We start from the raw sequence: 23,621 nt of genomic DNA, 5'->3' as shown, positions 1-23,621 counted from the left end.
GGCAGTTCATAGAGAGGTTCAGGAGAAATACACAGACGCCGAGGTAGATGGTGCCCTTAGGCTTGCCTTTAACCTTGATGACACATATCAGTGGAGATGGCCTGAGGAGCATGAAAGGGTATACCACCGACCGGAGGGGGGATGGGTTGAAATTCCACTTGAGCATCTCCGGGGCATGCGCCTCGGATTACATCAGTTCACCAAATCCCTATGCCGGGATGTTTATGGTATCCCTTTTACTCAGCTAGCCCCGAACTCGGTGAAATGGATCAGCTGGTTTTTAGCTTGCTGTCATGCCAAAAATTACCTCCCCACCTTCAAACTTTTTCATCATATTTTTAAAATTAAGAGATCCACCGCTCGGCCGATTTACGAGTTCATGTTTAGGATAGAGGATTGTGGGTATCCTTCTGATAAGATGGTGCTCCCGGTTAGTATGTTGACGTCGCTTAAGGGATGGCACCGGGAGTTCATTTTTGTCCGGGGTGGGGATCTGGAGTTCATGCCACTCCATAAACTTGAGATTAAAACAGATAGGTTTCCGGTCCAGCGGCTCGGGCAAGCAGCTCTCGCGATGGTTTATGCCTTCTGTGGGGCACTTGGGACGCAGTGGACTCGGGACTATTTTACTAGCAATGAGAACATGCATGCTGTCGGATGTAAGTCTATTGCCTTTGCTTTATTTTGATACTGTATCTTTTATTGATTGTTTGTATCCGGGACTGATTTCTTGTTGTTTTCCTTTTCAGGTATTCCGAAGTTGATTCCCTACCCCCCAAATATGTCTGCCCAACTTAAAGATCTGTCGGCCAAGCTGCGAAGGATTGGGGGAATGACTAGCGTGGATGTTGGGAAGAAGAAGGTTGGAGAGGGTGATGATGCGGCCCGGAAGGCGGCGCCGTCTCGCCCGGGGAGGACAACAATCGTGATCGACGAGCCCCGGTCCGAAGACGTGCAGCAGGGGGATGTGATAAGAGTTCCAGTACCTCGAAAGAGGAAGGGTGCCCCTGCGAGTTCTGGGGATAAAAGTGGCGATGTTTCTGAGGGAACGGTTTCAAAGAAGGCTGCTATTGATCTGGCTCCGGACACTCCGGAGACTCTGAAGGCCCTGCTTGCTAGTTTTACCCCGGAGGCTCGCCGGAGGGAGTTGTTTGAGAATTATGCCAGCACGGCGGAGAGGAAGAAATACAGGAAGGAGCCCCTCGATGACTTCCTGGTCGGGCTTCAGGAGGATATCACTGCTGTAAGCCTTTTTCTTATTTACCTTCTTCTTTGCTCTTGTATTTGTGTTGCCTAATCACGATCTATAATGTTTTCAGGCTAACTCACGGGTTGCTAGACTAGTTTGTATAACCCGGAGCCTTCAGGCGAAGGCAGATGCTGCAGAAGTTTACCAAGTTGAATCCGAGCGGCTAACCCGGGAGATTAAGGAGTTGAAGGAGGCCAGTGCAAGGGAGGCTGCTGCTCATAAGAAGATTATAGATGAGATCCGGGAGAGGCAGGACCGGGCTGAGGCTTCTGTCCGGGAGATGAGGGCTGAAAATCAGAAGTTGAAAGATGATCTTGCCGCCCGGCCCACCCCCGAGGAGGTTCTGGCAGGGTTCCGGGGGACTCCCGCGTATTTCGAAGAGCTGAATGACAAAGCGCTGGAGAAGATCCAGATCTGCTGGAATGTTGCTTCGAAGTATCTCGGCGAGGAGCCTCAAGGTACAATAGACGTCTTCCTGGAGAAGTATATAGAAGAGGAGACCCGATTGGAGTAGAAAAAGGAAGCTGTCCGGGCAATGGAGTCTGGTGTTGGGACGTCCAGCAATGTTCCCTTCTTCTCCGGGTCGCCACTTGCTGAGCAGCCTCCCCTACCAGAGGGCAATCCGGAGCAGCCTCTTTCGCCTCCCGCCGACTCTGCCGCTGAAGCTTAAAGATTCTGCCATGTCTTGGCATGTAATTTTATTTCCTTATTTTTAGTTTGAGCAATTTCGAACTGAGCCTTTTGGCTTTGTTAACTTGTCTGTAATCTGAATGATTTCGGTTTGCCCCCCGGGGTGTGGTTCCCCGGGGTAGTTTAACATGATTGTGCTTTTCTTTCTTTCCTTATTGATTTGTTAGGAAATTCTTTGGAGTACACATGGGCTGTGTTTCTGCGGACCCTGGGTTGGGGTAAAAATATTTGACTTTGAGAAATTTTATAAGTACTCATGGGTTGAGTTTTTATAGGACCCCGGGCAGGGGTAAATCTCCATTTGATGAAAAAATTCAAAGTACACATGGGCTGTGTTTTTGCAGACCCCGGGTTGGGGTAAAAATATTTAACTTTGAGAAATTGTATAAGTACTCATGGGTTGAGTTTTTATAGGACCCCGGGCAGGGGTAAATCTCCATTTGATGAAAAAATTCAAAGTACACATGGGCTGTGTTTTTGCAGACCCCGGGTTGGGGTAAAAATATTTAACTTTGAGAAATTGTATAAGTACTCATGGGTTGAGTTTTTATAGGACCCCGGGCAGGGTAAACCTCCATTTGATAGAAATTTTCCAAGTACACATAGGCTGTGTTTTTTTTTTGATGGTAAATAAATAAGCGACACAATGAAAGTGATTCAAACTATGGAACGCTTAAAGTAGAGTTTTTCATTCATATTAAGAGCAAAAATTACATTCTGGGGTGAATGAGGACAGTGCTTACATCAAAATATCATAATATAGATGTAGATGTGTTTCCAGGGTGTGCACCTTTTCCTTATTGGTAGAATTTCCTTAGGCGGGTTCCATGTCAGGTGTTGGGGACCTCGGTTCCGCTGAGGTAGCTTAGCTTGTAAGTTCCTGGACGGATCACTTCTTTGACTATATAAGGGCCTTCCCAGTTTGGCTGCAGTTTTCCCTGGTTAGTTGGGTCCGAGGCTTCAGTGTCCCGGAGTACTAGATCTCCTGCCACATATTCCCGTATTCTGGCTTTCTTCGTAAAGTAAAGCTTTGTTTTTTCCTTGTAGCTTTCCATTTTTACTATGGCCCGATCTCTTACCTCGTCCAGGAATTCGAGGTTGGTCCTGAGGCCTTCTATGTTGGAGACCTCGTCAAAGTTGGTCACTCTATGAGAAGGGGATCCGGTCTCTATCGGTAACCGGGCTTCAGTACCGTAGGCGAGCTTGAATGGAGTCTCCCCGGTTCCCGTCCGGGGGGTAGTTCTGTATGACCATAAAACCTTCGGGAGTTCATCCGGCCAGTTCTTTTTAGAGTCTTCCAGTCTCTTTTCCAGGCCTCGGAGTATAATTCTGTTTGTAACCTCAACTTGTCCATTCCCTTGTGGATGGGCAACAGATGCTTTTTTGTGTCTGATCCCGAGTTCTTTTAGATAGGTTTCAAAATCTGAACCCACGAACTGCGGACCATTTTCCGAGATTAAGACCATCGGGATCCCGAACCTCATTACAATCGTGTCCACAAACTTGATGCAGTCTTGTTGGTTAATGGTTCTCATAGCCTTGGCCTTCGCCCACTTAGTCATATAATCTATTGCTACCAGGACATAACGGAGATCCCCTTTCGCTCGAGGGAAAGGACCCATGATGTCAATTCCCCAGACAGCGAATGGGATCGGTGAGAGAACGGATCCCGGGAGGCTTGACCCATGTTTTGGTACGTTGCTGAACTTCTGGCACTTACTGCATTTTTTGACATAGGCGACTGAATCAGCGTGGATTGTTGGCCAGTAATAGCCTTATCTGATGACTTTGTAGGCTAGAGCTTTAGCCGCTAGGTGATCCCCGCAGATCCCTTCATGAACCTCCCGGAGGCAGTAATCCGCTTCCTCCGGATCAACGCACTTTAGAGTTGGTGCAGAGAAAGTTCTCCGGTATAACTGATTGTTTTCTAGAAAGAAGCGTGCAGCCTTATACCTGAGGTACCGGGATTTGTTCTGATCTTCCGGCAGGGTACCGTCCTTGAGGTAGGCTATGTAGGGCGTCATCCAATTCTCCGGGTTGCTAACACAAAATACTTCTTATCGATCGGTGCTGGGGGCTCCGAGTTCCTCGAAGTAAACCGAACTGCTTAAATCTGAAGTATTTTGGACGAGCTTGGACAGCTCGTCTGCTTTCGCATTTTCCTCTCTGTTTATCTGCAAGATGGTCGAGTCCGGGATGGTTTCCAGGATTGCTCTAACCATTTCCTGATATCGGGCCAATTTAGGATCTTTTGCGACATATTCACCATTGGTTTGTCTTACCACGATCTGAGAATCGCTGTAGATTGTTAAACTCCTTACTTCAAGGGATTTGGCTAGCCTAAGCCCGGAGAGTAGGGCTTCATATTCAGCCTGGTTGTTTGTTGCTTTAAAGGTGAAGGTGATGGCCTGCTGAATTACGAATCCATCCGGGCTGGAGAGGATCAGACCGGCTCCGCACCTTTCGGCTGTGGCCGAGCCATCAACATGTAGTGTCCAAAGATCCCGGTTGTTAGACTCTTTTTTCCTTTGGAACTGGTTTCGGGGGTTTCTGGAAAAGTACATTCCATGACAAACTCGGCCAACGCCTGGGCTTTTATGGTTGTCCTCGGGATGAATTTGATGTTGAATTGGCTCAATTCAATTGCCCAATTGACTAATCTCCCGGAGGCGTCCGGTTTGTGGATGATTTTGCGAAGTGGTTGATTAGTGATTACTCTGATTTCCCTGCCTTGGAAGTATTGTCTTAGCTTTCTGCTCGAGTGTACGAGGGCCAGTGCGAATTTTTCCAAGTTTGGGTACCGAGTTTCGGCATCTTTCAGGACTTGGCTCGCATAATATACCGGGGTCTGTGTCCCATTTTCCTCTCGGATGAGTGCGGAGGATACTGCTCTTTCCCCGGCTGCGATGTATAGGTAAAGGGGCTCCCCGGGCTTTGCTTTTGATAAAATAGGCGGGTTCATCAAATGTCGCTTTACTTCTTCGAACGTTGTTTGACAGTCCGGGGTCCACTCGATTAGCTTTTTGTTTTGGGCCCCTTTTAACAGTTCGAAGAATGGTAGGCATTTTTCTGCCAACTTTGGGATAAATCTTCGAAGTGCCGCTAGGCATCCTGAGAGCTTTTGGATGTCTTTTTGAGTTCGGGGAACTGTCATTTCCATTATAGCTTTGATCTTCTCCGGGTTGGCCTCTATTCCTCTTTCGCTGACCAGAAAACCCAAAAACTTCCCGGAAGGGACCCCGAACCTGCATTTCTCCGGGTTCAGCTTCATGTTGTACTTTCTCAAGTTTTCGAAACACTCCCGAAGGTCCTGGATGTGTTCTGAGATTGTGACCGACTTGGCGATCATGTCATCAACGTAAGACTCCATGTTCCTGCCCAGTTGCTCTTTAAAGATGGTATTCATCATTTTTTGGTATGTTGCTCCGGCGTTGATTAACCCAAACGGCATCATAACAAAAGCGTAGACGGCCCGGTGTGTGATGAATGCCATTTTTGCAATGTCTGCCGGATCCATCTTGACCTGGTTGTAACCCGAGAAGGCATCCATAAAACTTAACATGACATGGCCCGATGTCGCGTCTATCAGCTGGTCGATATTGGGCAGGGGGTAAGAGTCTTTAGGACATGCTGAATTGAGGTTTGTATAATCCACGCACATTCGCCACTTGCCGTTGGGTTTTTTGACCAGCACAACGTTTGCTAACCAGTCCGGATACTTAATTTCACAGATTATGTCTGCCTCTAACAACTTCTCGACTTCTTGGTCGATTGCCTGTTGCCTTTCCGGGGCGAAGTTCCTTCGTTTTTGTTTGATTGGTATTTGCTTTGGATCTACATCCAGACTGTGCATGGCCACAGATTCATCGATCCCTGGCATGTCTCCCAGGGACCAGGAGAATACGTCAGCGTGTTCTTTTAGTAGGTCGATAAGCTCCTTTTGGAATGTGGTTTCCAAGCCTTTTCCGATTTTGATTTTTCGGGTGGGGTTCCCGGGTTCCAAATCTACCTCGATTGTCTGTTGGGCCGGTTCTACCTTCGTCTTCTCCTTGCTCTCTACAAACTTTTGAATCCGGGCATCAGCGTTGGTTACGCTGTATCCGGAGTCTTCGATCATGTTCACATCCAAACGGGCCCTTTTACTAAGGTGTTCTCGATGCTTCTTTCTGCTTTGTCCCTTGGGCAGGGACATTATTCTCTTCCGGTTTTCCGGATCCGTTTCTGCCATGACGAGTGCTTGACCATAGCATTTACCAGCCATTTCCCTATCTCCTTTCAGTTCTCCAGTGCCTCCTGGGGTGGGGAACTTGAGTTTTAAGTGAATAGTTGAGGGGATCGCCCTGAGCTTGGTGATAGTGGGCCTACCAAGGATCATATTGTATGAGGAGGTTGCGCTTATCACATAGAATTTCATCATATGGGAGACCTGTCGGGGTGCGGTTCCAATATGATGGGAAGATAGATGATACCCCGGATTGGAATCATGGTGTTCCTGAATCCGTACAAAGGGTCTTCAAGACAGGGATCCATTCTGAGGTGTCCGAGCTCCATCCTGTTAAGCGTGTGCTCGAATACGATATTAGCAGATGAACCATTATCGACTAGAATTCTTTTTACCTCGTTGTTTGCGACGTCGAGGGTCACCACTAATGCCAAGTTGTGATCCGGATCGAGGCCCTCATAATCAGAGTAAGAGAAGCAAATTGGTTCGTCCTCCTGAGTCTGGATCATCATCACATCATTCTCCCGATCCGGGCTCCGCGGTGGAGAGGCTGTGCCACCGAAAACAACATTCACCACATTTTTCCCTCTTCCCGGGGATCTGTCTTTGTCATTCGAGCCCCTTTGAAGATACTGGTTCATGTTTCCTTTCTTGATTTGGTCTTCTATGAACATCTTGAGGGAGAAACAGTTTTCAGTAGTATGGCCATGATCTTCGTGATAGCCACAATGCTTGTCCCGGGCCCTGTTTTCGGGCGGCGCTAGCAAGGGTTTTGGCGGATAATAAAATGGTTTGCCCTTGATTTCGCGCAAAACGTCGGCCCGGGGCCTGTTGAGGGGTGTCCACTCTGGTTCCGGCTTGGGTTCCTTCTTGGCCTTTTGTTTCCTTTCGTTTTTTCTTGATTCGGGGTACGTTTCCCGGGGTGGGGTTCCCCGGGACTGCTGAATGTAGTTGGCTTGCATGTCAAGCTTGTATCTCTTGTCTCTCCGGGACGACGAGCGTCGCTCCGGAGACTCGTCATCGTCATGTATTCTTCTGTTCATCTTCATTGATTTGAGAAAATCATTTTCCTTTATGAACTTTGATGCCAACGCATATGCTGACGCCAGGCTTTGGGGATCCCTGTGAATCAGGTCTTTGATATAACCTTCACAAGATATCGGGTGCAAGTTTCTTCGAAAGATGTTTACTGCCTCCTTTTCTTCTAAGTTGGAGAGTTGGTTGATTGCTTCCTGGAATCTTTTGATGAATTCCGGAAGGGGTTCCTTGCTTCTTTGTTGGATCGTTTCTAGATGACACATCTGCAGCTCGTTCATTCGGTTGGCCCTGAATCTTTTCAAAAATATCTCGCGGAAGTCTTTCCAGGAGTCCACACTCCGGGATGGTATGCGGCTGAACCATTTCTGAGCGCCCCCCTTCAGTGTTGATGCGAAGAATCGGCATCTAGTCAGGTCGCTGTAATCATAAATATTGGATATTTGCTCAAAATAGTTCAGATGCTCTTCAGGGTCAGCCAGCCCGTCAAAAGAGTCAAAATTGAAGTGCTTCAGCCCTGACTCTCTAGGGGTGGCTTCCAGACTCTTTGTGAACGGGGTCGCTGCTGCCCCTACTTCCATGTCGCCCTCCACTTTCCTTTTAAGGTCTCGAAGGGCCCGGGCCATTTGTTCTTGCTTGGACTTCTTCTCCGGCTCTGAGTCTGAGGAAACATGAATCCGGTGGGCCTTTCTCTTTAGCTTGGCCTCCTCCTCCCGGATCCTCCTTTCTATAGATTCTTGGGCTTTAGCCTCTTCTTCTTTCCGGATTCTCTCCCGTAGGGCAGCTTTTCTTATTTCATCTCTGGCGTCCTCTGGTGGTTTTTTTAAATTCTTCGCAATCCGGTCGAAGACGGATCCCCGAGATTCTCCGGACTGTTCTTTAGACCGCTCTCGCTGATCCCCTGGGCGGGTCTCCGGCTCGGCGTTCTGCTTTTCCTTCCACAAGTCCATAGCCGCCTGTATCTGTTCCGGGGTCATGCTTCCCCATGGGTTTGTGGTGATCCCTGTGTGTTTGTGGGTAGCTTTTTCAATGACTATTCTCTGATCTCCTGGTTGGAGATTTTGAGAGGGAGTCCGGGTTATGGGGAGCCCTTCGTCCAGGTCTTCCATGTCTCCATCCCTGGGTTGGGGAGGAGGCGGTAGGAAAGAGGCGGAAACTGCTGCTTTGCTTTTTCTCGTAGTCATGGTTACTTGGAAATGCTATGAATTTACAATAATAAACCTTGTAGAAACGGGTCTGAGAGATGGGTATTAGCGTTCTTACTGGGAGATGGTGTTTCACGATTCTGGGAGGTGGGTTCCCCTCCTTCTAGCGCCAATGATAATCCCAGATCACCCCGGGACCTTCTCCTTGTAGGGCCCGAACTCAAACTCCTTTTAGGCTGTGACGATGGCCGTGTGCGGTGTAGCTGTAGGATGGGAACCTACAAAACAGAATCGGAGGGGGGTGGCGTCCCCGCGGCACCTCCGGCGTGAGGATGAGAAAGGGTTTTGAGGAGAAGAAGGGCAAAGTTGGGATTATGCAGATATGTTTGTGAGGAGTACGTGTGTGCATGTAAGTATATGTGAGAGAGAGAGAGAGTATATATGCTTGTAACCTGTAACCTTCCTTCTGTTCTACCTTTTATAGGCCTCCTACTAGGGTTTAGGGGTTTGTCCCTTTTCATCTGGACCGTAGGTTGGCCTTTTGGACTGTAGGGCATCTGGACGTCTGGGATGCGTCAGAGTACTATCAGATCTGGACTGTAAGAACGTCCTGGATTCCGGGTGCCTGGAAGGTGGTGATGTTGCCACGTGTCCTGGGCTCCCCAAGGTCAACGCTAAATCCGTCAGAGTACTATCAAATCCAGAGCGTAGGAACGTTCTGGATTCCGGGAACCTGGACGGTGGTGATGCCGCCACGTGTCCTGGGGTCTTATGTTTGGGCCCTGGGTCTCTTCAATTGGGCCTGACTTATTATGGGCTATCATATGGTGTTATAGTATAGTGAACGATTGAATTTGAATGGAGTGCGACAAAATTCTTTTGGTACTTGTTTTTCATGATTGCCACTTTATTATACTACACCTTCTTTGGCATGCTGATTGTGGCTCTGACTTATAACTACTATTCTAGCTGGATCGTTTTATGGAATATGGAAGTTATTTTCAGGATTGGTAGTCCCCAGAACAGTAAGTTGTTGAGTTCCCATTCTGCTTCAATTAATTATACAATACAAAAAAACAAATCAGAATTATATGCACCATTTGGTTTGTTTGGTAAAAATAGAGGATGCCGGTATGGTGGAGATTAGTGTGTTGAAGTAGCAGAAGCGATAGCCGTCACTCAGTTTTAAGAGTCTTAGTATATGCACGAATAGCAGCGGCTTGTACTAGCAACTTCAGATGTACAATTGTCTTCTGCCTGTGTAAAATGGTAAGCCTAGAATCTGTCTCTTTTACTTCAGCATTGTTGAAATAAGATTTGTGAATATGTGTTTTTTATTCTGCATAATTGTATTAGGGGTTATAAGTTACACCTTGGACTTGTTTTGATAGTAATACTTCATTTGTGTTCCCATTTCCCGGCAAGGAGCATGCTACTTCAATTTATATGTCGCGTCCACAACAAAAACAAATTACACTAATTTTCTATGGATTACTGTGATTTTTTTTTCTTAAGACGATATATTGGTAAACACTGACTTTGACAGTCGAGCATGATGCATGAAAGCCCCTACCGAGGTCAGAAGACTCAACCTCTTCTTACCTTAACAATGACAACAACTATATACTACTACGATATTACGATGCTTTATGTTTTGTATTTAAAGGTCTTAAGACTCTGATATTTGGTTCCTTAAAGTAACTTTCTATGCTCATGCAATCCATATTTGGTTCCTTAAAGGTCTTAAAGTAACTATATACTACTACGATATTTGATTTTGTGCTGTGTATGGAACTGATTTAACTAATTGCTGATCATGCAATCCAAGTACTACTATCAGTTCTAATTAGTTCAAAGACCAGGTTATCCCCCATACGGCACTTGGCGATATTGAGAGCGCTTTGATTTATTTAAAAGTTTTGATCATGCAATTATATTTTTTTTAAAGTTTGTGTTCTCCTATGTTGTTAACAAAATATTTTAATTGAAAGTGTAGTCTTGTAAACTTTCTAGACTATTAAGTATTTCAGTGATAATCCACCCAAATTCTTTTGTTGTTGTCCTGCATCAGCAAGAAAAAAGTTGAAGAATTGCACAACAAATTCACTCAATTTTATTTAGGTATTGTTTAATCAAACTTGGTAACAGTCGCGAATAGTTGACAATTCATCTTTCAAACGATGGAGGTGTGCTGTGGGAGCTGATTTTAAGCTGACGATCAAGTTTGTAGTAGCATTGTTTTTATTATGTAGTTACAGGAAGTTATTAATTCTCATATGATTTCCAAATAACAGACTACATAGAAATCAATATTCAGACCGTCCCTCACATTTGTTTACATTTGAGAGATTAAGAAAAATGATAAAAATAGTGAAGCAAAATAAAAAATGTGAGTGAAATAATAAAACTGATTTATATTATATGTATAAAATGGGTATAGCGAAGAAAAGTAGTGGATGTAATTATTTTTTATATTATAAAAATTTTGTTATTTTTGAAAAAATTTGAAATGTAAACAGTTATAAGAGACATCTGAAAAAATGTAACAAATGGGAGGAAACGGAGAAGTATGTTTCACGGAAGCAACTCAAAAAGATTTAAGAGGCAATTGCCATAATTTCGGTGTATTTGCGAGTAACAAATGACACATTATCAGTTCATTCACTTTTTAGAAAATGAAAGAGGTTTAGTGCATGTTTGGGAAGCCATAAATCCGGCTTATATGAGCTACACTGACTTCACCTTCATTTCATCATTTAGTGACCATAATGGGAAAGTGGGGAGGGAGGTACATTCACGTTCAACTTAAAATTAGGTAGATCTTATCTGGTTTTTTGTTTCCATGTGAACTCCAATTCATGTTTAGATAAGTAAATTACGTTAATTTAATTTATTTTATCATATTTGTTTCTACTGCATTTGTTTATTAGGGAGGGGCTACTGTTTTTTTTTTCTTTTTACTAATTTAGAGTGTTCGAGTTTTGTTGAAATGGTAAAATATACTCTCAAAGTTATTCATTTCTTTGCAGTTTTTTTTATATTTTGCATATATTTTAAGGCTATTTTATATTTGACATATTTTAAAACTATTATAAAGTATAGTTTCATAATTTTTTTATTTCATAATCATTATCCTTATTTTTTAATTTTCTCTTTTTTTATATTTATGTATTAAAATTATTAACTTATGTTATTTGTAATTTACATTATTTTCTTTCAAAAAAATTATGACTTATAAGTCATGATTTACCAAACACATTATGACTTACAATTAATTTATACGTAAAATTATCCAAACACCTAAATAGCTTATAAGTTACGATGTTCATATCACTTATAAGTCACATTTCAATTTTAAGTGATAAGTTACATTTTTTAAGAAATCCCAAATTGGCCCTTAGATTGACATTTTCATTCTCTTTTACAGATTACTGATGAATCAAACATATCATCAGTCACTCTAACATTACACTGGGAGCTTAAACAAATTTACATTTCTGGAAAAAGAAATCAAAAAAAATGTAACATACCTCTACCTCTATGGAACATGTATTGCGTCTACGTGTTAGCTGTTTGTCAGTTGGATCCCTCGCCATATGGTACCTGACTTTTCAGGCATAAATTTCTTCATTGTCCACTAGTCCGGTCAGAAAATGCAGTACAGAAGAAGGAACATCGGAGTTCTCTTTGTCCCTGACGTCTGTAGTCCAAATCATCCCTTCTCGCATTAATATACTTGCCAACACTTTCCGAGTAAAAATTGATTATCCACATTTTGCAAACATATTTTTTAAACTTCATGTATCATGAGATCCTTTGCTACTAATGCAATTCGCTGTTTAGCACTGTCAGACCGGAGGTTCTCCCCTTTGAATACAATCTATGAGTAAGCAAAATTCCAGATAATTAACATTTATAGCACTAGTACATAAAACCAAATTTAATCACCCAGCTTCGATGAAATCAAATGCATGTCAGTTTATAGCTCTCGTTCAGATTACCTCAGTCTGAGAATCAGGGGAGAACCACCTTAACAGAATCCCAAGATGCACAACAGCAGGAATTAGTTTAAAAAGCAGAGGAGTAGTCACCTGTAGCCAAGATAAAGATCAATTCATCAATGAAATGTTAGGTGTTCCAAATCACAAATATGCTGGCAGCTGAACACTCTCCTCCTATCAACTTTTGACAGCTAAAGACTTATCTCTTGCATTAAACGTTACTTCCCTAAGGTCAAAAAACTCTTTCAGTGCCCAAGTGCTCATCAGCTCATCTCTTGCTCTATAATAGGAAACTCATGAGCAAGGCACTCTAATGACTTTAAGTTCTAACAAACATACGACAACACAAGTAATCAGAACAGCTAGTGTAAAATCAACATAAGTTGCATATTTTTACCTTTTCACGGATTGACTGACATGTCTATGTGTACAGTTAAAAGTTGAATTAAATAATCTTTTAGCTTTTACAATAGGTCATCAAAGAAACTATATGTAACATAAAGTTTTGATTAGCAACTAACCCTACCAAATACCCGCCCCCCCCCCCAGCCCCCGGGTGTCGTGAAAAGGAGTACATTTCTGCTGTTAAAATTTCGAGACAGAATATAATGCTATGAGACAAGAGCCAACAAACACAAAGCACATATTTGTAATCTGGATATACTGGTGGAACAATAATTGCATTACTAAAATTGACTGCATACCAGACTAAGAGCTGTTGTCCCAAGAAGCAACAAATAGAGCTTTCCCTAGAAAGAAACAACAAAAAGAGAGAAATTAAGGGGGGCCGGTTTACTTGCAGAAGAATTTTCTAGTTTTCTTTTTCCAAATTTTCTGATTTTCCTATTTCTTCGAAAACTATGGAAAACCCACAAAATGCGTTCCACAGAAAAACTTTACCCTGACCACGTTTTTTGTTTACAAAACTTTATAGATTTAAACATTTATTAATGGATCTCTAATTATGGTAACAGTTTTGATAATCTTGTTATTGGATATTTGCTCCACTTTTATTTTCTTTTACATATCTAAAACTAATGAAGATATCCAAGAGTATCAGTTTGAATTTTATTTTATTAACATTAATGCATTTTCAGGTGGAGTGACATAATTTTTCTTTATATTTGCAATTCTGTGCTCATTGAAATAACACTAAAGCAAGCAGATTCTTGACTTTAATGATAACTATGGTCAATCTAAATACTTATACATTATAACTAAAACCAAATAAATTTAAAATATTATTTTACCATCTTTATATAATAGCCTATATGTAACTTATGAATTTAGAATAATACATATTATAATATTATAAGTTTTTAAATTTTCTCTATTAAATTACATAAATAAAGTTATATATACATATATTATAATATTTGTTGTCTGCTATGTCCTACTTGTTGCTTCTGTTCAAATAATTAGACGGAAAAGAAGAAATATTATAAGCTCATAAGTATAATTTATTCTTTTTTATTATACAAGTATAATGTATACATAATATATGGGTATTTTATAAATATAACTAGAATTGATGTGTTTGAGAAGGTTTGAAGGGCAGAGAAAAAACTTAGTGTGTTTTTCATTTTTCTAGGTTTAGAAAACACTACAAGGTTATTTTCCAAAATTTTCCAGTTTGTAGTTATAATCTGGAAAACCCTGTTTTGCTGTTTTTTATTTCTCTTTTTCAAAAATACTCAATTGCTACATATTTCCTATTATTCCAATTCTCAAAGAAAATTTTTCTAGAAAAATGGTGTTAAACATGCCCTAAACTTCCTGGACGCCGTACGTCTTTCTGGGTTAATGATCTCTAAGAGTTACATTACCCTCTTTAAGTAGGATTGTAAGTGAAAGCCAGCAAAAAAACTAATTAAGAAATAACCTCAACTAGATGAAGGTTTGAAGCACGGCTGAGAAGGACAAAAGCGAATTCCCCTATCTGAGCTAAAGACATCCCAACCTGCATCGTTGAAGACTCGAGGAACCTTTTAGTACAAAAACATCTATGGAACCGTAATAAGTATATTCACACAACGCTGCAACATGACATCTTACCAGAATTGAGGTCTTGTTGTTATAGCCAAAACCCTTGACAACTACGGAAATTATAACTGTTTTAACAACCACCACTAATAAAACTGAAGCTAACAAAATATCAACATGATTCCAAAGAAAATGGACATGAATCAGCATTCCAATGCTGGCGAGAAAGAGGGCTGCAAAGAAGTTTCGAATGGGTTCAACCTGCATAAGCAATAAAGATTTAAGCAGTGTGTAAACCAAGGGAATTCACTTACACTATTAACCACGTAAATATTGATCATATTCTAACAATGACCATCACAAAATAATAAAAAGGGGAACTTGCTACTCTTCTGATAATTTGCTATATCTTTTCAGAGGAAAAATTGAACAAGGTCGATTACGCAATTATTGAAATTTAGATAAGTTCCGCCATTAAGATTTTACACACATCCAAAAAATAATAAGGTATTGTATCTTCACCATAAACCCTCACCCTCACTTATAGGTATTCAAGAGATAAATTCGAAAAGCGGATGAAAACTTGAAATTTAGCAAGTAAATTTCATCAAGACAAGATCAGGGCTCTGAAATTATATAACCATTAATATTTAAGATGAAAGTTTTTCATTTACAGGTTTATTAGTTGTATAAACTCTAATCATATTTGTCCACAACAAAAAGATGAGAAACATGTACCAACATCTGAGCTCCATTCAACCTTTTGATGATATCTAACATCAAAATCAACTCTGCTATGTAGCTTTATGTGTGTGCTTGTACTGAAAGTAAACTTTTCAAATGTACAAGTAGAACAGACTACGTCATTTTAACCAATATGCTTTCCCCTTAAATACTGAACATAAGATGCTGACTGCAGTTATAAGAGAGAAAGAACGATACTTTTTGCCATAGCCAACTAACAAGAATAAAGTAAACTTACTTGTTCAAGTGTGTGTTGAGCAAGATCGGTTGTTGCTATCATCACCCCAGCAGCAAATGAGCCCAGCTCAAAACTTAAACCCAGCTTATCACTACACTGAAATGGAACATAAGCTACTGAAATGGAACAAGAAACCGATAAATTATACTAGTTCCAATTATGGAATCTTAAAAAGATGCATTTGGTCAAGATGAAGTCTTGTTCATATATTACGTGCAATAGTGTAATGCTATGCAGCAATGCTCAAGGATCTAAAATATATGAGTTAAAATCAAGAATCATGTACATCTGAAGTCTGAACATTCAATTAAGAAACATAAATTCCATTGAACTAAATTCGCTGACAACATTTTATTTTTTAATTTTGGAGGAAGCTTTCTGAGTCCCCAATTTCTACAAAACATAATTTTAATTTTTTAATTCTCCCTACAACTCTGGAAGTAGATCCTCTTTTCCTTGTAAATCCATCAAAGATCTGAAAACTTAATTTCTATAAACATAAATGGATACCTAATTCTGTAAGTGGGAAAAGCTCCTCGGATCATGTAAGAATTTTATCATTAAAAATAATTGCGAACAGGAAAACATCAAGTAGCATCCGAGTAAAGAAGACCATGGTCAGCAGAAAACTAAGAGAGAGAATTTGGGTAGAAAACGAACCCATGCTACAAGCAAGCAAAAAGCAACTGCTGCCAACTGATATAATTCATTGGTCTGCATAAGAAATTTTGCATTATTAAAAACAAGAGAAAGTGCACACTGCAGCAAGCATCCAGAAGAACAAAATATTGTTTTAAAAACCCTTAGTTGTTGACACAAATAACTGTGAGCATACTTTGCAATGATATAACTCTTATACACTAATTCATACCTGTGATGATAGGCTTATCATCAGCTTAAGGAACCAAGGAACACAAGTACGGGACATAATTGTTAAAGCAGCCAGAAAACCAATCAATGTTACCAACCTAGCCAATACCAAAATCACATTATAATGTCATAGTAAAATATATATATAGACACACACACACACTTCATTAATAATAATAATAATAACAATAATAACAATCACGTTTTTTAAGTTGTATCAGGGAATACTTTAAATTACAGATCATTAAAAATGACCTACAACCATTTTCCATTTTCATCTTTCTTATACGCTACAATGTACCTTCTTGTCTGATCTAAACACTTACTCAGTGTAAGGACACGCGATGAAAAGGATTTTGTAAGTTTAAAACACTTAACCCTAATACTTACCTTGTTATGCTCTAAGGACTGCAGTCATGATTAATTGTTCTTAAACCCTATATCCAAGGTGCTCAGAATCAGGCCTCAAGTTTAAAATTAATTTTTTAGTTTGTAGCAATTTCCAAATATGGGACTTCTTAAAGCTGATTGTAACACGATTCCATATTTGTTCATAAATGGTATCTTCCCAAGTTAATGTCTTTGAACTTCAAAGACGTTAACATGGGAAGATACCGTTGATGCAAGAAAATTATGTTGATGCAAGAAAATTATTGACAAGGCAAAATGCATTTTTCATAAATTCTGGCAGCACCGCAGCAGCTTGATACAGGAAACACTTCTGCTTTATCAAGATTTCGAGCTCGTCACCATAAGAGAATGGAATTTAAACCTTTCTTCATAAAGAAAAAAAAGAGTCCATGACCTACTATCGTGATTTTCATGAACAGATGCCAAGAAATATATTCATAACTCACACACCTTATAACATAAGAAACGGAAGGATAAGTGTTAAGCTAACAACTTACGATTTTGTCATGGATATAACTCCTTGTAGAACACCTGAAGTTCCGCCTAATATCGGAAGTAGAGCAAACAGCAAACCCACCGCACAGTCCTAGAACAGAAAACAATACAAGTTTTGATGACCAAACGGGACCTTTTCGAGTCAAAAACCCACAGTAGATATTTTCTAAATTAACAGCTTTTATTTTGTCAAAAATAGAGCGGAACAGCATTAATTAATAAGGCTCTGCCTTTACACAAGGTAAAGTGGAAAAGTAAAAGGAAAAACTAATGAGTTATAGCTATGACAAAACCTTAAACAAATTTACAGTCATACCCATAAAATAAAGATAATATAAGACAATGTGTTATTTACCTGCAAAATAAGTGTGCCCATAGTAACTTGACCGTGAAGCGCATTGACACTGTTTTTCTCCATCAAAAATTTCAGGACCTAAGGAACAAAATGGGCAAGACTTGCATGTGAAGATTTTAATTGTAATCGTAAAGAGGAACATCTGTAGCAACAAGTAGAGCTTCATGAGTTTTACCACTGCTGTAGAAGACATTGAAAGGAAAGCACCAACGAAAACCCCCTCTGAAGGCTTACCGCCACACAACTGCAAGCATCATAATGTGGATAGTTTAGATTGCAGTATCAAAATTAGCAAAGATCGGATCAATTTTTAAATAAAAATGTGCCCAAGGTTATCTAGTATAAACTTAATCCTAATAAAATTGGGGTTAGAATGCCATCATCAATACAGATTAAATGGTGACAATAAATTTTATGCAAGACATCCCTAACAAAACTGGGCGAGGAATGCCACCACTTTTCTACAAATCCCTTGATGTGCACATAATGTCACTACTCACATGGAGGATTGGTTGAAAGAGAAAGCAACACTATAATAAAGTAAAAACACCGACAACCTGATAACAAGTTTATTGAAAAAAAAAGTAATAATAGTTGCAGATGGATGGCATCTAATTGTACTTCATATAATTGTCATGACTCGGCGACCCAAATTCAAGTTGGTTCACTTTGCTTCTTTTTCTCATTTTTCTTTCTTCCATCATTTTTTTCCATTTTTTTCTTCTTTTTTTCGCATTTTCATTTCAAGATGTTATTAAGACTGTACTTAACTCAACAGATGTTAACTATCAGACCCTTTTTCTTTATCTTATTTTGCATTTTCATCTCAAGATATTATTAATGCTGTACTTAAATGAACATATGTTTTCTATCAGATCACTGAAGATATGAAAAAACAGTTGCTACACCTGTTCACACTTATGCTCAAAAGTAAGTACAGAAACCACTTGCAAAGCTTTCATAGATATTTTAGTAACTTCCTAGCATACCGAAGCGATAATTCCACAGAGGCACATGAAGAGGAATATCTGAAGCAGGCCTCCCATAACCGCGACTGCTCGAACAACTTTTAGCTATCAATAGAAGGAGATAAATTTAGGCACCAGTGTTGGTACTAATTCAATGTAGCTCAGCATGTACAGGGCAAAAAAACAAACAAATATCAACTAACCTTTGCTGTGGAGAACTCCAGCCCTAGAGCAAAAAGAAGAAAAATTACACCAAATTGTGCCACTGTCTCAACCTAGAAGGATAAAAACGAAGTACTGTGACTGATGCAGGAAAAGATTAAAATATACAGATATATGGAAAAATACAATAAAAGATGAACTTGGGCGGATGGACCACATAGAATTTGCTAATACAAGGATCTCCAGAGCACGGTATGGAACACATAAATCGCAGCCCATAAGAAAGATATTATCAACAGACAAGCTATCAAATATGTCTGTGTATGGGGATAATGCGGGGGGGGGGGGGGGGGGGGATACAACAGAGCTAGACTCCAGGTAAACTAAATAAATACAACAATCTTCTCTCCTGTAAATAACCTGAAGTATTTCATGACAAATATCAAATTTGTATATATTATCTTCACTTGTGCTCCCCATGGACCCCATCAGTAACATTTCGAGATACCCGATTACCTTGGAAACAGATTATATATATTTTACATAAAACCAGGATCTTGAAGACTGAAACTGAAAAGAGCTTTACAGGGGGCACAAAATCACAACCTTTAATGTAATTATGATCTCCCAAGCATTCATGCAAATATCTAGTATATATGCAATGTTGATAAGAGACAAAGAGAGGGTCGTTCCTGCCTCGTGTTATAGTCTTAGTCAGTTATTTAAAGAACAAAGATAAAAAAATTGTCAAACATGACATGACATAGGTGTGGATATGGGATCTGATTATCTTTTATGTTACAACAAGACACTTTAGCCTTTTCACATCTTATAGTCAGGTGCAAAAATGTAATTTAAGGCCTCTATACAACTTTTTTTAAAATTAACCTTTCAATTGATATCATAAATATTTATATTATTTTTGTTCTAGACAATAATTGTTAGCAAGCACAAAATTTTAGAATATAAAATTTTGCATGTTAGGTATACAATTGGAGTCCCCACACCCGTTTCCAATTTCAGATCCTTGTGCGAGAATCACAAAAAAAAAATCAAAACTAAGAATTTGACCACTCATACTCAAGTTTGGGTAGCATAGGGTCCAATTATAAGGTCAGTTATTAGATAGGAGTTAATAACGAGGGTGGATAAATAGAGTAGAAGCCACAATATATAACACATAACACAAAGATTTCAAGTACCACAGTTAGAGGAAACATACTTGCACCATTTCACTAATAAAATCCAACCCTCCAGGTCCAACAAGAGACCCTGCTAGTAAGTATCCGGTCATAACCTTCAAATAGGTAAAGTATATGATTAGTTTTTTTGAACAGTAATTGAGGTTACAAGGGATACAACATAAGATGTAGAACTTTAACACACCGGTTGTCCAGCACATGCAAAGGCAATGCCACCGCAAGTTGCAGACACAATGACAACTACCAGATCCGAAATCAACCTAAGATAGATGACAAATTACATCAATTAGTAAGAAGCAACCAAGTAACGTCCCAAATACAACCTTATTAAAATGAACGTTTACCTCAAATCTAGCTGTAAGACTGGGTATTTGGATTTAAAATTTGAGATTATAAAGACGTTGTCCTGAAATATTATAGCAAAATTGATAAGCATGAATAACTGTATCGACACTTAAACCATAGCACATGTAAAATACAATTTTTACCTTTCGATCTATCAGTGTAGGGGTATCTTCTGCTCCATTGTCATTATCCAAGTTGAAAACTCGATATGACCTAAATAATTATCACATGGTACCAGAACAGACAATTCTTCAACAGGATGATAACTTTTTTTTCAAATATATTTCATTTTAATTAATCAGGTGCATATTCAATGAAGAAGATAATGATGATGTATATGAAAGAAGCCTATACTTCTCCTCTTTTGTGTCATTTTTCTTGGACTTGACTCTAGCTACAGTCTCCAAAACTGCCTGACAAACAGGAACACAAAACATGCAAATCAGTTATGTTCACCTTTGATAAGACGTAATTGAAATAATGAATTACATAGAGCATCTAGCATAAGCTTCATTCTATCATTGTAGCTGAAATTTCAACTATTCTGGCAGATGAAGATGCTGTTAAAGTAGAACCCACTATAATGGTTAAGTAATGAGAGCTTTCAAGAACACTTTAACAAGAGAGAAGATCCAAGTAAAAAATTTCGAACTCCATAATATGAACATAAATTTCGAAAGGCATCTAATAAAAAATATATATGTTTTACGAAAAAAGAATTTAGGCTCATCAATAAATTTTTTATCATACTACTAAAGTTGGTCCATTTATGTCTCGTAAAATATAGTAAAAGTTTAAATGACTAAAGCAAGAAGATATCACCAACCTGTTGTTCATTCACGCTGTTGTTAAATCCACCAGCGTCATTTTCTGCCATAATAATGGAATATTCGATGAAGTTACGGGCATATACAAATTTTACAAACTGATTTTGTGGAGTTTCAAAATAAAAGTAATAAATACAAGCTGATGAAGACCAAAGAGAAGTATACCGACACTCTTCAATTAAGTTGACGTACATGCATGGATATAGGACAATTATGACAAGTACACGTTGAAGCCTCAATAGGTACGGTGTATGCATTAGTTTTAAAATAGATTTATGACCATATGGTGGCTTCTTGCCTTCTTCTAATACCTTAATGCTTTTCTAGAGTAGATCATGGTACAAGAGCTTAGTTTACCTAGAGGTCTAGATTTAGAGTCGGGAAACACCAAATACGTCATTTCTATATGGACACTGCTTTTGGCGCTCCTTAAGGACTAATAAAGATCCACTGCTACACGTATTGGGTTTTTGGGTTGTGTTCACTGTATGGTTTCTTTGACCACTTAAGTGCTCATGACTGTTCAATCCACTACATATTTAGTTCCCCACAGGATATTCAAATGAATCCCAACTGTTTTCACTCATTACCCTAATGTGTCATCCTATGTTACGCAGCTGTTCACTGTCATTAGCTCATTATTAGTCCATCCTTAACTTAGTATTAATTTTCATGCCAATTACTTGACATAATTGACAATCCTGAGTTTACTCTGTTCTAAATAAAGTTCTAGTAATGCTTGGAGTAAATGCACATATGGAACTTTCTCAAAAATAATATCGTTGGCAAACCAATTATTTGTGATAACATAAACTACAATAAACCATTTATGTTTGATCTTCTTCTAATAGTATTGTATATATATCTATAATTAAAACTTCTAAGAAAGTCAACTTTCTGATATAAGCAAGAGCTGGGCATTCAATAAAGGACAGAGAGTAAGTACTATCAAGGAACTGAAAGCCTGTGCTGGCTAATTTTTTTCTCACAAGATTGGTAATATACAAATCTTTACTTAAATGAACCCTAATAATCATCTTCCACTTTAGATTATCACTAAAATAAATGATATTAAGTACTCATGAAACAACACTAATCTAACATTTAGGATTCTTTTACACTGCATCTTATTATATCAATGGGCCATAACCCATATATAGGGCTCACTGACAATAGATCAATTCTGGGGTTTGCATTTGTCTACTTGACTTTATAAACTAGAAACAGTATCACGAATCTCAGAGGTCCAGCTTCAGGCTAATCTTCTCTCCACTGTTTTTAAGCTGCAGTCCAGCACTTGCATCAATATATTCGATCTTGCAAATCAGCATTCTCAGTTTTCAAATGGGGCTCAGGGGCGAATATAAGTTGAGGCAACGGTGGTCACTAGATGCCCCTTAATTTTTACAGGCCAGTACTGTATTTACAGCATGAAGGCAATAATTTTAGCTCATAAAGTTACTTTCCTACACCCACTAACTTCTAACTTCACCCACAATTGATTTCTTCAGGCCGGTAATACTGAAGTACTACTCCTAAGTTCTAGCCCACACATAATCTTCTTTATCTTTCAGTGCCAAGAGATGGCAAACATCAAGCTGAATTAACGAAGTACTTTTGATGTATACATTTTACAATCAGATCTAACTACTTAATAATGACATTCATAAAAAGAATCCAAACATGATAACAAATTCTAAGTTGCTTTTAGCCCAAATTTGTCAGCAAAATAATAAGCTAACAAATGTATCACATCTTAAGATCTCCAAATCACTTTTTCCTAATAATTAACCATAAATTACACACCAACTTTAGAATTAACTAACATTCCGTAGTCACACTCCACAAATCCAAATTCCACAAACAAATCAAACACCTCTCAAACTCCAAACACTAAATTTAACCGAATTCCTGACTAATTAACATTCCGTAACAACATTCAATAAATCAACACAAATTGAGCACTTCAAACTCCACCCACTAATCCTAACAACTTCCGACTAATTAACAAATTCCGTAAACACGAACAAATCAAACACTCAAACCTGCACATATATCCACTAACTAACTTCAATTAACAACACAAAAGAGACTGAATTAAGTTCAGATCTAGCACAAACCTTCAATTTGATCACCTTCAGTGAACTCTTTCTCAAGAGCTCGATCAATCATACCAGCAAAACTATCTTCTCTGGCTTTGCGCGACACATTCTTCAATTCTTCGCTAATTTTAGCATCATCGAGCTGATCAACATCGGAATCGCCGCCGGCCTCAATTAAAGGAAGTGAGAATATGTACAGTATGTATAGGGCGTATATAGAGATTATATATACACGTCGGCGTACGGAGGAGCGCGGCGATCTCCTCCTACTCATCGCACGAGAGAGAGAGAGTAAAGTTAGTGAGAGATAGTGATCTATGTCGGTTCGAAGAGTGAGATTTCTAGAGAGAGAGAGTAAAGAGGTGGTTGACGTGACGCTAACCGGAGATTGAAATATAAGAAAACAAAAGTGTATTTCGTTTTCTACGAAAACAAATAATATCGATTCACGAATCTAAACTAAAGTCATAAAATAAATCTGTTTTATATTAATACATTCTCTAGTCAAGTTGCATGTAAATTGTAATATATTTTACCGAAGTTCATTTATATTCTGTAAATAAAATATTTTATAAAA

The 23,621-nt window shown here is 39.2% G+C and overlaps 2 protein-coding genes across 2 annotated transcripts; both read right to left on the bottom strand.

Moving 5' to 3' along the window:
* Positions 1-2,769: 2,769 nt before the first annotated feature.
* Positions 2,770-3,561, bottom strand: LOC141674504 (uncharacterized). The gene has a single exon (XM_074481211.1). It carries the CDS (start codon positions 3,559-3,561, stop codon positions 2,770-2,772), a length of 792 nt encoding a protein of 263 aa, XP_074337312.1.
* An 8,114-nt stretch (positions 3,562-11,675) lies between these two features.
* LOC141671189 (K(+) efflux antiporter 4-like) lies at positions 11,676-23,451 on the bottom strand. The gene is made up of 20 exons (XM_074477351.1): positions 23,063-23,451; positions 20,942-20,985; positions 20,470-20,528; positions 20,259-20,328; positions 20,115-20,176; positions 19,955-20,030; positions 19,791-19,865; positions 18,610-18,681; positions 18,428-18,511; positions 17,614-17,682; positions 17,439-17,516; positions 17,086-17,174; positions 16,179-16,275; positions 15,968-16,021; positions 15,308-15,403; positions 14,398-14,586; positions 14,225-14,302; positions 13,047-13,091; positions 12,343-12,432; positions 11,676-12,221 (listed from the first exon to the last, which is right to left on the bottom strand). The coding sequence occupies exons 1-20, from the start codon at positions 23,316-23,318 to the stop codon at positions 12,132-12,134; spliced, it is 1,773 nt and encodes a 590-aa protein (XP_074333452.1). The 5' UTR covers positions 23,319-23,451; the 3' UTR covers positions 11,676-12,131.
* Between the last annotated feature and the right edge of the window lie 170 nt (positions 23,452-23,621).

The sequence above is a fragment of the Apium graveolens genome, chromosome 7 (genome assembly GCF_009905375.1).
Source record: "Apium graveolens cultivar Ventura chromosome 7, ASM990537v1, whole genome shotgun sequence".
NCBI lineage: Eukaryota > Viridiplantae > Streptophyta > Magnoliopsida > Apiales > Apiaceae > Apium > Apium graveolens.
Note: the sequence above shows the minus strand (reverse complement) of the source record. Positions and strands in the feature narration are given on the sequence as shown.

What these genes read in the sequence shown, in the direction of transcription:
- LOC141674504 (XM_074481211.1), bottom strand. Translation starts at nt 3,561, where the DNA reads ATGGGTCCTTTCCCTCGAGCGAAAGGGGATCTCCGTTATGTCCTGGTA.
- LOC141671189 (XM_074477351.1), bottom strand. Translation starts at nt 23,318, where the DNA reads ATGAGTAGGAGGAGATCGCCGCGCTCCTCCGTACGCCGACGTGTATAT. An exon ending in TGAAGGTGATCAAATTGAAG is followed by an intron (nt 20,986 to 23,062) that starts GTTTGTGCTAGA and finishes TTATTATGGCAG; the next exon opens with AAAATGACGCTGGTGGATTT. An exon ending in ACAGCGTGAATGAACAACAG is followed by an intron (nt 20,529 to 20,941) that starts GTTGGTGATATC and finishes CCTGTTTGTCAG; the next exon opens with GCAGTTTTGGAGACTGTAGC.